Source organism: Apis cerana, linkage group LG16, assembly GCF_029169275.1.
Source record: "Apis cerana isolate GH-2021 linkage group LG16, AcerK_1.0, whole genome shotgun sequence".
In the NCBI taxonomy this organism is placed as follows: Eukaryota; Metazoa; Arthropoda; class Insecta; order Hymenoptera; family Apidae; genus Apis; species Apis cerana.
In genome coordinates this window covers 1,487,501-1,503,523 of record NC_083867.1, presented here as the reverse complement: position 1 = coordinate 1,503,523, position 16,023 = coordinate 1,487,501, and the positions used below count along the sequence as shown (strand labels likewise).

The window sequence follows — 16,023 nt, the reverse complement described above, 5'->3', positions numbered from 1 at the left end:
TTCGTATTTTTGATTTTAATCTATTAGTTTTTCTTTATAGTTATTTCTAAGTTATTTTTTGTAATTATATATATAATGTTAATTATAAAAATAAATTTTTATGAAATATTCTCTTTTAATAAGAATTTTACAGTACATTAAAATAATTAAAATCTTTAAAAAATTATTAGCAATATTTCTATAATATTGAAAATATTAATAAATGGGATATATCGATATAAAAATATAATTTTTATAATTTTTATTTTATTAAATTAAAAAATATTAAATACTACATATATGCTTATTGAAAAATAAAAAAAAAAGAAAAAGAACAGATAGATAAATAGATATCTAAATAGATAGATAGATTGAGAGATAGATAGATAGATAGGTAGATAGATAGATAGATAGATAGATAGAGAGAGAGAGAGAAATGAGGGAAAGAGAGTAGTATTTAATTTACATTTTTTTAAAATATTAATAATATTATAATATAAAGTTATTTAAAAGTTATCTACAAGCATTTATTGCATTTAATTTATAGACAATATAAAAAAAATGATATAATTGCATGTAATATGTACATGATGTGAAAAAAAAACATCTGCCATCATAATTTTAAAATCTTTTAAATTGTTAATCGTATTTAGTGATATAAGAAGATATAATATACCCTGGATAATTATTAAAATATTGCGATCCATTTTTATATATTTAATTTCTTTTGCTTCTTTTTTCGATTTTTTTGTTTTTTCTTTTTCTACAAAAATAAAGATTGATATTTCAATATAAATTCATTAAATGATAATAAAATAATATAAACATTCTTACCATTGTTTGTTCAAATTGTACTTGATTGGGTATGTTTTGACTACCTCCTTGAAAAGCACTAAAATCTACGATTTTATAATCGAATTTTTTTGATGGCATCATGCCTTTCTTTTCCAAATCTTTAATTATACGTTTTCTTTCTCCTTTCTTTCTTGATCTATAAATAAATTCATTTTATTAATAATTCTTAATATCAATTATCATTGATTAGTTCATACATTTATATATATATATATATATTATTTATATTTATATTTATATAATTTATATTATATTATATTATAATATAATTATATTATATATAGCTTATAAACATATTAAATTTCAATTTTAAAAACAAAAGTAATCATTTAATATTTTAACAAAAATGACTATTTTTATTAAAAATAATGAATTTTAATTAGTAAATTAGTTAATTAGTAAATTGTATAATAATAACAATGATATATATAATAATAATAATAATAAGAAATATTTACCGCAACAAATTCATAGTTTCATTATTTGGAATTTGTTTCTGTTTTTTTGTTCCACTTTCTTGTACATTTTGTTCTTCTTTCAAATGTTCAACTTCATTTATATCTTTTTTCAGATCTTGAATAATTCTCGTCTCTAATATCGGAACTGGAGTTGATAAATTATCATTAGTTTTTTCTTCTTGTACTTCATCTTGTTTATTAATATTTGAATCTCTTTTTCTTTTACGTCCCGGCATTTGACTTAATGGAGTTTGAGATGGTTTTTTTGATAATTCTGATTCATTTTTTCCTGTTATCATTTGGGAAACTTGCTTAAAGTGTTCATAAACTCTGTTTTTGCTTTCTACAATTTCTGTTTCTTCCTTTTTTAATTTATTTAAACGATTTTCTTCTTCTTGTTTTTCTTTCTCTCTCTCTTGTGCTTCTTGCTCTGCTATCATAGGTATAACTCGTTTATATCGTTCAAATGGACTTACAAAAACAAATTTTTTCTTTTTAGCGCTTTCCTGCTCAGTTTTTCCAACTTCTTCATCCTGTAAATAAATAAATAATCATTGAAATTAAAATTATAATTAAAATATAATATCAAAATTATATTTGATTTTTAATTTAATTTTTTTAATCATTTATTTTTAATTTTTTTGTGAAAAATATATATAATTTAAATTATGTTATATATTATTATATATATTTTATTATATTATTATATATTATTATAACTATATATATTATTATATAACCTCGGATGTTGTTGGACTGTCAAATACAGTCACTGTATGTTTTATTGCAATATTTGAAATTGGTGTTTCTAATACATTATTTTTATCTAATAAACATGGTAAATCAGCTCTTGCTTCCATATCACTAGGAATATCATGAGGGGAATACATCCATACATCTAAATTAGTATGATGATTCCTTTGTGTTAATCTTTGTCTAATATCTTCTTCAAGAATTGGTTTAATAAGTGGCTGCTCTCTAGCCTTCAATATTATTTTGTGTAATTTTAATAAATTCTGTCTAACCAAAGGAGGAATAGAATCACAGCATGCTAAAATTCCTTGCATTTCACGAGGTAATGTTTCAGCTATGTTTAACAACATATGATTTGGTAATACATAAGCAATACTATCATCTTCTATTCTAGCTGTATCATCTCTCCATTTATGTAATTCTCTTAAAGCATAAAGTTGTTTATTATTAAACATTTTCTGACTTTTTCTGTACATTGTCATACAATTTTCTTCTGTCCAAATTGGTTTAACATATGTCTTTTTACAAATCTCCGTACTTCTATCATATACAACTTTCAAAATATTAATTTGTCCATTAGCTACATCAATTAAAGCATTTTTTAACATATCCTTTATGTACAATAAATAATGTGTATCCTCTCTAGCATATTTAATAAGTTTTTCTGGTAAAGGTCTTATACGCCAATCAGCCATTTGAAAATGTTTATCAGGATCTACATTACAATAATGTTTCAATAAATATGCTAAACTTAAATATGGCAGATTAAGTTGTTTTGCCGCTTGATGTGTATCAAACATATTCACTACATATAAAGATAAATCTCTTTGAAGCCATTGTATATCTAAATCTGCTCCATGAAAAACTTTTAATATCGTTGATTTTGTAAAAATTTCATTTAACTCATGTAATTCAGATCTCAATGATAAAGTATCTATCAAATAATCTTTATCTTCTGTCGAGATTTGCATCAAACAAGTTATTCCTTGAAAACTTCTATAAGAATGATGTTCTAAATCTACAGCGATTTCCTTATATTGTTTTAGATCATTTATTAATAACTTAATATCTGATGGATCTTTAATCATTACTAATAATGTATCTTCCAAATTCTTGTATTTTGTTGGTTCAGATTTTTTCAATTGATCATTGGGAGGAACGAACATATTCAGTTCATATTCATAAGGATGATTAAACACTTCACCATTTTCACTTTCTTCCAAATAAATAGCTAATGGTTTTAAAGAATTAGGTTTATCTTTAATCCTTGGACACCAAGGTTTTGAACTATTGTCAATTTTATCTTTGAACATTAGCTGTGGTCTTTGAATGTTTTTACCAGCCAATAAGCGTATAGATTGAACATTCTCTGAAATTTGCAATGGTTGACAAATTTGATTGTTCCATCCACCATTGATTGGTTGACTTTTTAAATGTGAAACTACAACTTCTACTTCTGAATTTTTGGTAATACCACATTCTTTGTCCATTAAAGCATTCTATAATATGAAAAATATATATAATTTTATAAAGAATAAAATTTATATATAAAAAATCTTAGATATAAATGTTTTAATAAAACATACAGCTCGATCCAGTAGCACATCATTTGCTTCTAATAAAAGATCAAATTTTTCTTCAATGTCCCGATTTGAAATATTATTTTTTACACCAGTAATTCCCAATACATGTTGCACAACATTTAATAATAATTTTATATTGTCATCTTTATTTTTCCGAAAACTAGGAAAACATGAGTAATAATTGAAATTAGATCCCGTTGGTAAATTATTAGCATTTTTGATCCCAAGTTTCATAACATGGAATGCTTCCTAAAATAAAATATATTATATTTTAATTTATATGAGAAAGAATAAATTTAATGACTCAATAAATTTAATCATACTTGAACGTAATCATGAAAACTTGCATATCCAGGTATAACTTGATTAATTTCTTTATTTTCATTTTTTTGAGTTTCATTTTCTATTTGGCAATTACCACTCCAATCTTCTGTAGGATCCATACTGTTAATTATAAACTATTAATTATTTTTCCACTTTCGTTAAAAATTATTCGATAAAGCAATAAAATAATGTACAAAATTGCACAACATATTCCATTTTTCCATCCATAACCTCCAATTTTCACGCTGTCGTTAACATACACATACTATGCCATAGATCTAATCATGAATCAAGTATAGAAATTTACATTTTTCATAATAAATAATTTTGATAGTTGTAATAAATACAAATTTCAATAATTTTTAATTAACTTAATATATTTATCATATATTATTTACATTATGTCATAGAATAAATATTGCATTTTATAAAAAAAAAATTAAAAAATTTAACATTTATGAATATAATGTAAAATAATAAGTTCTATTATTTATTTTATTATATCATCAACATATATATTTAACACAAATAATACATAATAAATAATAGATATATTAAGTTTTATCTATAGCAAATATCAAATTGAAAAAATACAATTGCAATGAAACTACGAAAATCATACGAAAATATTTTTTAAAATGCATACACTTGCAATATAGAAAATGACGTCGAATGATGGCGCTAGTATCACTATAATCTATCCATTCCCTGTTCTCAGCGATCAAGTCCAAAATTAGTAAATAAAGATGGTGGCAGCGCATGAACCGTGTGCGGTATCGTCACGCGAAAAATGTCTAGTAAAATGAAATGGAAACGAAGAACGTGTGCGATCTCTCAGAAAAATTCAAAAGTTGTAGAGACTTAGTGATCAAATTTACCGTAAAGACGATTATAACAGTGTAAATAGTGTATCTTTTCTATAGTTCCCCGGGAGCGGAAAGCAGCCGCAAAAGAGGATAATTTGGCTCCAGAGTTCACTGTAAGGTACAAATTCTCGCTATTTTTAGACTCTACCCGAGTGTCGATTCTCATTCAGAGCATTCGTTCGTTTCATCGACGATTACAAGTCTCAAGAACGGACATGCATCCTGAATAAAGAAATGTTACGAAGAAGCGTCGATTTTCTGTCGTGGGCGTTTTCGATTACTCAATAACGAAGAAGAAAACCTCACCATCATCATCATCCTTCGTTTTCGTTATGGTTCTCGAATATTTATAATATTATTATGAAGTAATATCCAAGAACATTTCTTCCTTCGACATCGTGAACAATCGAAACAATTAACGGATGTTCCTAAAGAACTCATCGAAATATCAGAATGCTATTTTTATCGATAGGAACCTACATACCGTGCTACGTGCTTTAGTTGCATACGATGCACAAATACATACACATACACAATGACATACATTTTATTCAACCTAATTGATAGAATCGATGATTTTTGAGTCGATCGATGTCTTATTTATCAGCAAATTAATTTACCGATTCTACTCATCAATCCTTTCTATTGATTTGATTTTACTGTCAATATTTACATCAAGTTTTATCGTATACTTGAATTTGTGATGCTCAATCCTGACATTAGAATTTAAAGAAAAATGTTTTCTCACATTATTTTTATACGATACGATTTGTATTTTAATAATATTTCATATAATACAATTAATTAATTCTTTATATTTGAAATCAAAAAATTTGAAAGTTTTAATGAAACATTGGAAAAGAATTACGAGAATTGGAATAACATAGATCCAGATAATCGCGAATGAAATTCACCAAGAGTAGTCTATTAATTCTTGATGACTCAAACTTTCGTCGCGAGAAATTGCGATCCCGCGTACAATCACCCATTGCGAACGTAGATAGATTCATTCATATATGCAATACGAGTCGTACGGTAGAATAATAAAAGTTTTAATAATAATATGTGAATCATAAGATACCATACAAGTCACCAGATGACGTCATGTTTGAATGACATCTTCTATTCCTAACAAACATTGGATGATTGATAATTTGAAATATATTACTTTTTCACTGCTTTCTTTATCATTTTCTTTATCATTTTAAATTACAATGGAGAAAAAACAATGAAATAATTCAGAATCCATGATATATGAAACGAATGAATAAAATTTTATACACTATAATCATAGAAGTATATGAAATGTATATGAAATGATATGAAGTAAAAATTTATTATCTAATTTGGAATGCATGAAATGTAGGTGTTCGGAAGCGACGTAACAAGGAACCGCGCGTGCTCGGTCGATCGTCGATGTTTCGAGGCCACAATAAGACAGAATCGACGTTGGCAAATTTTTCGAGCGATCGTTGCCAAACGGCGCCTTCGCGCGTCGACCCTCTATTTTGCGAGTATTTCTTCATTCGATTCATCCACCTAAATCATGTAATCTATATATATATATATATATGTATATATATACATCTATATATATGTACATACATCTATACACATATATATATATGTAACATATACGACAAAACAGGAAAACAAAAAAAAATTATACGGGAAGTAAGCAATTCATATTACGAAAGTGCGATAGTTCGGTGCGTTACAATCAGTCGCACATTTATTTCTAATTGCTCGGTCGGATTTATCTCGCGTTCTTTCAGACTTTACTCGTTGACAAGAGATATTTTAAACTCGATCTATAAATAAGAAGTAAAAATTATCGTGACCTGGCTACATCGTTCCTATAAGCATTATATTCAAATTACTCGGCTCAGGATCATTCGCGATAACAAGTCACATCATTCGAGCAATGACATAACGCAATATGACGCGACAATATGTCAAATTTTGAAGACCAAATTGAATAATATTCACTGAGTTTTATGTTACCGACATTTATTCACAAGTCTTTGTCGATTCTGAAATTGATTTTTGATTTGACCGCGGAAGTGAAAAAAAGAGGAAAAGAGGAAAATGGAAGTCATTAGGACATCAGCCCTGAAGCTGGTCTACCCACGCGGCGGGTCTACGTGCCCGCTAAAAATATCGAACGCACCACGATCGAGTATCGAGAACGAGACTGACGGAGAGAACGCGACTTGTACGCGCACGTGTTCCTTTCTAAACGATTAGATGACAATTAGACAATTCCCGTTTTTACGATCATGTGTATAATTTCGTTCACGTTACAACGACTTCGACAATCGACGTAATAATAATAAGGAACACATGATTGGCATTCGTATTCAAGATAATTTAATTCGATTAATCAATAAGGTACTTAAACTACCTACTTGTTCGAAAAAGGAAATGATAAAGATTATTGGTTCTTTAATCTCTATTAAAAGTGGAACTCGTTTTCGTTTGGCACAGATTGGTGTTCGTTGATTCGCGCAGCGTGATTTGTGTGACAATCGGCCAAATGAGATTGTCGCGAGGAAGTCAAGGTTTCGAGAGATATTCATTTGCACTTCGAGCAAGGAACGATTTTGGTATACGTATCAAGGTTACTCATCGAGGTACCAGCAAATCAAAATATTTTGAAACATCATAAACTTGCTAAAAATTAGGATCGCGCGCGATCCAGAGAGACTTTTTGCTTTCGATGTTCTCGTCATCTCGTCCTTTCTTATTTCTTTGGGAGAGAAATCATTTGTTATTCACGGTTTACGAAATTAATAAACTATTTCTTAATTCACGAATCAAATCACCGCTCATTGAATCCATCATTGTCCACCGGGTTGATTCGAAAGATAACAAAGAAAACAAAGGAAGTTCCGGTATCGAAGGAATAAGATTCGATCGAATACAGTTGGCAGCACGCATATGGGAAATGGATACGCGTATCGTCGGGGAGGCGAACGTCGCGAGAGACGTTGATCGGCGGGAGAGACGCACACCGGCGTCTCAACACCGAAAATAAACTCACCGCACTTTGTCCGTCTGTCCTTCCTTTTCGGTTTCACCGTAACTCCGATAACCATACTCTGCCTCTTCGTTATCCTCAATCACGAGACTGCGGGGTTTCATTCTCTTTGGAGGTCGATCCTCTGGCAGGGTCACCTTTCAAAAAAGATCATGCGTCTCTTTATTCCCTTTCTTTCTTTTTAGATGGCGTTATTCGTCTTCCGCTGCAAATATCCGGCAAACGGTCATTTCTATATGCTGCTTTTCTTACGTGAAACATCCGTCATTATTTCATTTTTTAAGATACAAATTATTATGCGTTCTTTAATTTTTGAATAAATTAATTAAGATTAAAAAATTTCCAGAGATTTAGAATTAGGTCTAATTTATTTTTCTTAATAAAGACGTCATAATGAAAATAATAAAAGATTTAAATTTTTATATATATTGAAATACTAGATATTTTAAGACTCGTGTATGGGCATAAACTCGACAAAATAAAAATCGATATTCGATTCAGTAAAACTTCATTTATATGAATGAAACTCTAGAAGTGTCTGATGCCTGAAACTCTATTTGAGTCCCTGTTACCTATACTATTGCTGACGTTTTAATATACATACACCTGCGCCTCTTTTTACACGGCAGGTGCGTACCATGCAAAAGAAGGATTGTGTAAAATACAAAGAATAGTTACGTTACATATTATATCGAGAAAAAAATTTTAAATATTCATAGCAGAAACGTATGATTTTGACGCATAAACTAATTAATGTGCGTTTTTGCCATCATAAAAAAAGAAAAGAAAAAAATGTATAAAGGTTAATTGCGTAAAAAAAAATATTACGTAAAAATAAATTCAGTCAATAGAAAATATACTTTATATCTTTAATATAAAATAAATAAAAAATTAATTCATTAAATATTTTTTATTATATGTATACTTGCAAAACCATTATAAATATTTTGCACTTATCCAATAATAGTATTGATTCTTACTTTTGATATGGCTTGAGGATTTTAAAGTTTGTTTACGTTTTTTGTTGAGCATAAAAGCAAAAAGCAAATGGCCGAGATAGTCTCGAAGAAAAGCATATTCCGTGAGACAATATTGATGTAGTGTAAAAAATATTTATTTTTTATCTTTTTTAATAAATTATTTTTGAACCAACATGTTTTTTGAAGTTTTCCTGATCAAAATAAAATCAAAAATGAATCGATAAATTATATTTTCTTATTTAAATAGATAATAAAAAAAGTATTATTTATTAATATAATTATATAAATATTTCAAATAATATTGTTTGATATTATTTTGATCAGAGAAACTTTATAAATATGTTGGTTAAAAAAGAAGAAAATTTACTGTTGTATTAATATTCTCACATATATTTAATCTCAGATCAAATTACGTAGCCTGTGCATCAAGCTTCGCGACATGTCAGGAGGTTCACTCTTATGGTGGGGATGAATATTTTGCAATTACGTCATAGATTAACTTTGCAATTATAAAATATTTATTATATTATGCATTTTAAAGAAAATATTTCGTAGAGTTTTCTTGTACGAATATAAACTTCTATTATATATAAACCCGTTTATTCTCTAACAAATTTATAGAAATAGAATTATGTTATGAAACAAAGATCGGAATAAAACTTTCTAAAATTTTGAAGATATTTTTTGCAAATGAATATTGAGTTGAAAGTGACCATCCGAGAATAATTATCATTCTAAAAACTGATTTTTAAATTCTCGAAAATTGCTATCGATATTTTTCAAATATAACTGTACAATAATTTTCGACATTTAATCTTAAATATATTCGCACTTTACGTTTATTATTTGGTTGTATTAATATATGCTTTGTTTTTAGATAAACATAAGGAAAAATGGTTGTGGGAGAGGCAAGCATACACAACATAATGGGAGGAATGGAGAGTACGGGTGGGGTGCGACTTCACAATCACAAACGGAAGTTGAAGCAGAGGTATGAAGAGCATTACGAATATCTTGTGGGGTCCATCCGTGGACGATTGGCTATCGAATCGGTTGGCTGTCGTCGGCCATTGGGACCGGTCGGAGATCTTTTAAGATTGCCGGAACGTAAATAACACGAGATCGTTTGTTCACGCGCCAGTCGTAAATCATTCGTTAAATAGTAATAACGCGTGGTTCAAGGCATTTCTGTTATTATTTCGTGCCCCATTTATTTTCTTCAGGTTTGACATCATCAAAAAGCTTGGTCAAGGTACTTACGGTAAAGTTCAATTGGGAATCAACAAAGAGACGGGACAAGAGGTGGCAATAAAGACTATAAAAAAATGCAAGATAGAAACGGAAGCCGATTTGATCAGGATACGAAGAGAGATTCAGATAATGTCGAGTGTACAACATCCAAATATTATTCACATATACGAAGGTATCGTTTTACACCATATATCAGGATTGGGCACGTTTTATTTTTGTTTTTTATTGAAATAAAAAAAACGAATGATCACTAACTATAAAAAATAAACGTATTTGGATATATTCGATCAATTTTAAAATTTCATTCGAGAAATAAATTGTTTCTAAATAACTTATCATACTATTTTTATTATTTCAAATAAAAATAGAAAATAAGATAAGATAAACAAGATAAAAGATAATAAAGTTGTACTTATAAGGATAAACAACAAAAAAAACGTAACTTACTGAATAGAAAATTATTTCATTGCATAAATATAAAAAATATTTATATTATTATTTTTATATTATATGATATAACAAATAACAAATATCTAAGTAATTAAATAAAATTAAAATTAAAAAATTAATATATAATAACAGAGATGGAATAATAAAAAGTAAAATATAAATTTTATACGAATAAAAATTTAGTTTTATAATGCCTGATCCTAGTCTATAACTATAATTTATTTTTAAATTCTCATCGTAATTACATTTTTCTAGTCTTCGAAAATAGAGAAAAGATGGTGCTGGTGATGGAATACGCGGCCGGTGGCGAGCTCTACGATTATTTAAGTGAGCGTAAAGTATTGACAGAACACGAAGCAAGACGAATATTTCGACAAATAGCCACCGCCGTTTTCTACTGTCATAAACATAAAATTTGCCATAGAGATTTGAAACTCGAAAACATTTTGCTAGATCAGATTGGAAATGCAAAAATCGCGGATTTTGGCTTATCAAACGTGTTCGATGAGCAACGATTATTGAACACGTTCTGCGGTAGTCCACTCTATGCCAGTCCCGAAATCGTTAAGGGTACTCCTTATCACGGTCCTGAAGTTGATTGCTGGAGCTTGGGTGTTCTTCTTTATACTTTAGTTTACGGTGCCATGCCCTTTGACGGGTCTAATTTCAAACGACTAGTCAAACAGATCTCACAGTCAGATTATTTCGAGCCTAAGAAACCATCGCGTAAGTATCTCTCATGTTTCATCCCTTTCATTTTTTTTTCTTGAAATTATTACAATCAATAACAAAAATCTTCATATATTTAATACAAACTCAATTAACAAGTTATGTTCAAATTAAAATTTATAATAAATTTTTATAATGATAATAATAATTTTTTAATGATATAGTAATAATAAATTTTATAAGATACACAGAATAGTGTTTATCAGTTGACGAGTCATTTCATCAATCATGAGAAATACATTAATTACTATTATAAATATTTTTATATTTATTTATACAATAATTTAAATAGATTAAGAAATATGATTTATGTAGATCAATCTTTTTTAAAGTTTTTGTCAATGCTGAATGATATAAAAATATTCTCGGATAAAAATTCTGTGAAAAAATGCTAAAATCTTGAGGAATGATTTAATTCTCTGAAAAATATTTTTCATTGAAAAAAAAATTGCCAAAATAAAATATATAATGCTCTACATGTACATAAACTTTTATCAAAGAAATCAGAATATCCAAAAATTTCTTGTAAAATGTATCGTATAAAGTCAATTTTGTGACTAATTCTATCTTTAAGGTAGCATTGTAACCAATTCTGTGTTTTTTTTTTTTAGCTGCTTCTCCTCTTATCAAAGACATGCTGACTGTTTGTCCTGGCAGGAGAGCAGACATCGAAAGGATTTGTACCCATTGGTGGGTAAATGAAGGATATGAACAGAATTGTCTGGATATTGCTGAAGAGTTGGCGGCTCAGACTCCCGTTCGATTGGATTTGCTACTCTCTCTGGTACCACAGTCGGCAAGTGCAGAGAAATTGGTCATAGGCGATCAACAATCAACCGGGGATGTTCCAAATAACGTGTCTTCCGAAACTCTAGTACCTACCAGATGTCATTCTGTTGGAAGCTTAATGGAATTAGATCAGAGTAGTTCCGATAGGAGGATAAGAAGAGAATTACTCGAAGAGGAGCCGAGAACTGCTCCGATCGGTGGAGATGCCAAGAGAAAATTAGAGACAACGCCGTCTATGGATGAAACAGCTGCCGCTGATGCGAAGAGAAAAGAACGATCTCGAAGAAAAGAGAAACGGGATGAACCGGAACCTAGAATGTATAAGTCTGCGTCAAGGTAATTAAAATGCTCGCACATCGCGTTTCGTCATTTTTAAACTTAATTTATTCTTTTCCATTCTAGGCACCATTCGGCGCCAATTCCAAATTCGATCACGGAGGAAGCTATGGAGGTAGATCCTATGGTAACTGTTCCTATCAGCAAGACTGTCGACTTGAATAAAATAGAATCTACAGCTGCTTGTTTAGAATTGATTAAAGAATGTAGCGAAAGATCTCCGAGCAAAGAGCGAAGCAAAACACCGGTGGTTTTCGAAGAGGAGCAGCCACTCCAAGATGCGTCACGGCAAATTTTACCAGAAGATCGAATTATTAACGATCGCAGCTGTGACGACGAGTACTCGAAGAATGAATGTCGAGGGAAATCGATGGACGATGGACATCGCGACGAAATTATGTCGAAACCTTCAGAAACGATGAACCTCGCGTTCAATCAGACGAATATATCCGCACCTTCCAAGCTCGAAGTATCGAACGAAAAAGTAATTGGAAATGAGAGATTTGATAAAATATCATCCGTTAGTCAGGACGATGCGATCAATCTTGAGGCAACTCAACGAGAATTTAAAAAACTTAAAGAAAAAGCACTCTCTCTTGACTCGGAGCTCTGTAACGAGGTACAGAGAGAAGTTCCTGCGAAGACGTTCGAGAGGAGGCGTTCCAAAATATTCGAAACTGCGGAGAAGTTTAATCAAATGGCATCAAGCGTGGAAAGTGAAAAGCCTAAGAAAATCTTCATACCGGGTGTGAATGTTGGAGGAGCAAAGCGCGTATTCGAGAGAAAAGCTAGCCTCTCTTCGATAACCACGCCTCCACCTATGAAGCACACCGCATCGAAAATGATTATCGACGTTCCGTCTACGACGGATACGAAAAGAAATGAAAATTCGAGCGACAAGTCGAAGCAAACGCGAAACGAGAATGAGGAAGTGGAGATGGAGGGAGAAGAAAAGAAGAAGGAGGAGGCCAAGAAACGAGCCGTCGATATAATAAGTGGTGCTATTGGAAAACCACCTATGCAAAGGAGAATAAACGGTTCTCCGCCGGTATCCCCATCGAGTCAGGAACCAAAGAAAATTTCATCAAAAGTATCGTCGAAGGTTGGAACGAATGATTTGCGTTCAACGACAGAATCTATGCCAAATGTTGAAACGAATTTTTCGTTCGATGAAAAAACGGTGGATGCTAACAGAGGAGCCACAGTAAGATCTTAATAAAAAATAACTTTGGAATTGGTGAATATATGCATCTTTAATCATTATTTTTTTAGGGTTCCACTGCGTCTGAGGCGTTCGATAACGACGAAGAGCAAGAAGAACCAAAAATGTCCAGCAAGATGGAAATTACTCTGAAAAGCGCGACTTTACCCAGACCGCGAAAGACGAGCAAAGCCGAGATTTCTATGACGGGTTCGAAATCTTCCGGGGCTGAATCTCCCTTCGCATTCAAATCTGAACTCGAGGCCAAGATCGATGCGTTCCAACCGCAAAAACTGCGAACGCAACGATCCGAAGTTGCTTTTCCTGTTGCGGCCGCGGTACCACAAACCAATAGAAGTTCGAGTTTGGAACCCGAAACCAGACCAAGAAACATTGCGCCGAAAGAAAGAATAATTCCGATCCAGGTATATCAAATCGAATTTTATATATATATATATATTGTAAGACTTGCAATTATGATGTATTTTAATCGTTTGATTGTTTTTTTCTTTTGTATAAAAAATTTGCATTCATTTTAGATGGAAGCGGATAATCAACAATCGTCACAATCAACCTCACCACCGTCGAAATTACCGCCGATGCCTCAACGATCAGTTTCACAGCGATCTGGTTCGTTATCTCGTCAATCGACCGCGGACTCGGATACTGACAGCGCTCTCGGATCTACCGTTGGACCTGAGCCAATCCGAAAGAGTCCTCGAGAGTACATTATTCCCATTGCCGTAGAAGGCGGTGGATATGTTACCCCCAGGTCTGGTAGCGTTGAACCTGAAACCAAAACTGGTAGTTCGTCTACCAGCACAAACGTTCCCCGATCAAGGTTTGGCAGACCTCGAAGAATGAGTTCTCTTCTCTCGGATGCCAGTGAGGACGAATCACCGTTCTCCTCGTTACACAGGTAACTAATTATTGCTAAAAATTTCGTATTTTTCTGATATATTGGTGAGAAAGTAATATCGATTTCATTTCTGCAGAAATAGATTAATTTGTTATAATGTAATCATATATTTAGTTTATCAAATGATTTAAATTGGGTATTATAAATATTATAAAATTATAATAGCGATATTATTATATTTTTTATATTTTTGTGAAACCATTGTCGAGAATATTAATATATATTAATTTTTCATTCACTTTTAGATTTTTTCAGAATAATTGTATTTATATTTTCTTCAAATCTGTATAATATGTCAAATATGAGCGATTAACTTATCTAACTGTTGTTCAGCACTTGATTTTTGAGTTTAGATAACTAGAATATTTTATGAACGTAGCATACTTTTAAAATAATAAATAAATTTATTATAAATGAATATATGAATACTTGAAATTATTTCAAGATGAAGATCGAGTACATGTGTGATTGATGGAAATGAGTTTATCTTTCATTTTTATCTTTCAGGGACAGCGAAGACCTCTTACAACGACATATGCATCGGTTAAGAAGCTCTCGACCTACGAGACAACCATCAGAACACGCAGACAGTTTATCTTCTGGCGAAGATGACGATGACGATGGATTTGAATTATTAACTGCCGAAAATTTATTTTCCACTCTATTGTCCAGAGTGCGAAGCTTGACACAAAGATTGAACGTTGATGACAACCGTACCACCGGTTTTCCAAGTTCCCGATTGTTCGGAAGATTAGGATCTAATTCCTCGCAAGCTTTCTGGGGTCTGAATAAACCATTATCAAGGTAATATTCGTTTATATTGTTTACAATTTGTCCATTTGTTACCCATTGCTTTTTCTTAAGCATTCAATATTGCTTCTCCTTTCAAAGCATCCGCGATTCGCTTTTTTCGAATATTTTTTTAGCTAGCTTACTGCTCGTATGAACTTTCAATACCTAATGACAACGATTTAACGCTTGTTTGTGCAAGCTACCAGACATATGTCGAAACGAGGACCGTGACTACGTGAGTCCAATTGTTAACAACAACTTTAGAACAATGTAGTCTATGCTGATTATTTTAGAAGGTAGTGCAAAATATATCACGAGTAATATATCTCGAATCGGTTTATATAAATCTCTTTTTCTTGTATACACGTAATACGCACATAGAAACAAACATCATAAAGAAAAAATATTTTTTATAAATGACAATTTTATACTTTGGACAGCAGCATACATTTGTTACGATTTCTTTCATTTATGCCCTCTCATGTATATTCAACATTGGAGTTGGGCATTATTCGAATAAATTTTTAGGTTAGATTCGATTAAATTAAAAATTTTATTTGAATAATTTTCAGATAAACTTCGATTAAGTTTTAGAAATTAATATTTACGAGTAATAAATAGTTTTTTATTCGAATAAAATTTAAGGAATATAACATAAATGTAATACAATATAAAATTGCTAAGTCAATCATCTTAATTGAAATCAAAAGCAATAGTT

At 30.7% G+C, this 16,023-nt stretch overlaps 2 protein-coding genes across 6 annotated transcripts in view; one reads left to right on the top strand and one right to left on the bottom strand.

The window, feature by feature from the left end:
- Positions 1-226: 226 nt before the first annotated feature.
- Positions 227-4,526, bottom strand: LOC108000358 (exosome complex component 10). The gene is made up of 6 exons (XM_062086284.1): positions 3,952-4,526; positions 3,632-3,877; positions 2,033-3,544; positions 1,293-1,825; positions 814-970; positions 227-742 (listed from the first exon to the last, which is right to left on the bottom strand). Exons 1-6 carry the CDS (start codon positions 4,069-4,071, stop codon positions 689-691), a joined length of 2,622 nt encoding a protein of 873 aa, XP_061942268.1. The 5' UTR covers positions 4,072-4,526; the 3' UTR covers positions 227-688.
- A 148-nt stretch (positions 4,527-4,674) lies between these two features.
- The window catches only part of LOC108000357 (uncharacterized), a 28,026-nt gene continuing 16,677 nt past the window's right edge, over positions 4,675-16,023 (top strand). For 2 of the 5 annotated variants that reach the window (XM_062086274.1, XM_062086270.1), the window contains exons 1-10: positions 4,675-4,936; positions 9,716-9,829; positions 10,062-10,261; positions 10,795-11,265; positions 11,880-12,393; positions 12,460-13,597; positions 13,666-14,019; positions 14,134-14,513; positions 15,021-15,317; positions 15,505-15,540. In XM_062086274.1, the coding sequence (XP_061942258.1) occupies positions 9,732-9,829; positions 10,062-10,261; positions 10,795-11,265; positions 11,880-12,393; positions 12,460-13,597; positions 13,666-14,019; positions 14,134-14,513; positions 15,021-15,317; positions 15,505-15,540 (3,488 nt within the window). In that variant the 5' untranslated portion in view covers positions 4,675-4,936; positions 9,716-9,731. Of the gene's footprint in view, positions 4,937-9,715; positions 9,982-10,061; positions 10,262-10,794; positions 11,266-11,879; positions 12,394-12,459; positions 13,598-13,665; positions 14,020-14,133; positions 14,514-15,020; positions 15,318-15,504; positions 15,541-16,023 lie in introns of those variants that run through there. The other 3 variants (XM_017060617.3, XM_062086271.1, XM_062086272.1) reach the window with 3 other exon arrangements.

What these genes read in the sequence shown, in the direction of transcription:
- LOC108000358 (XM_062086284.1), bottom strand. Translation starts at nt 4,071, where the DNA reads ATGGATCCTACAGAAGATTGGAGTGGTAATTGCCAAATAGAAAATGAA. An exon ending in ATGTGCTACTGGATCGAGCT is followed by an intron (nt 3,545 to 3,631) that starts GTATGTTTTATT and finishes TTCATATTATAG; the next exon opens with AATGCTTTAATGGACAAAGA. An exon ending in GAAACTATGAATTTGTTGCG is followed by an intron (nt 971 to 1,292) that starts GTAAATATTTCT and finishes ATTTATTTATAG; the next exon opens with ATCAAGAAAGAAAGGAGAAA.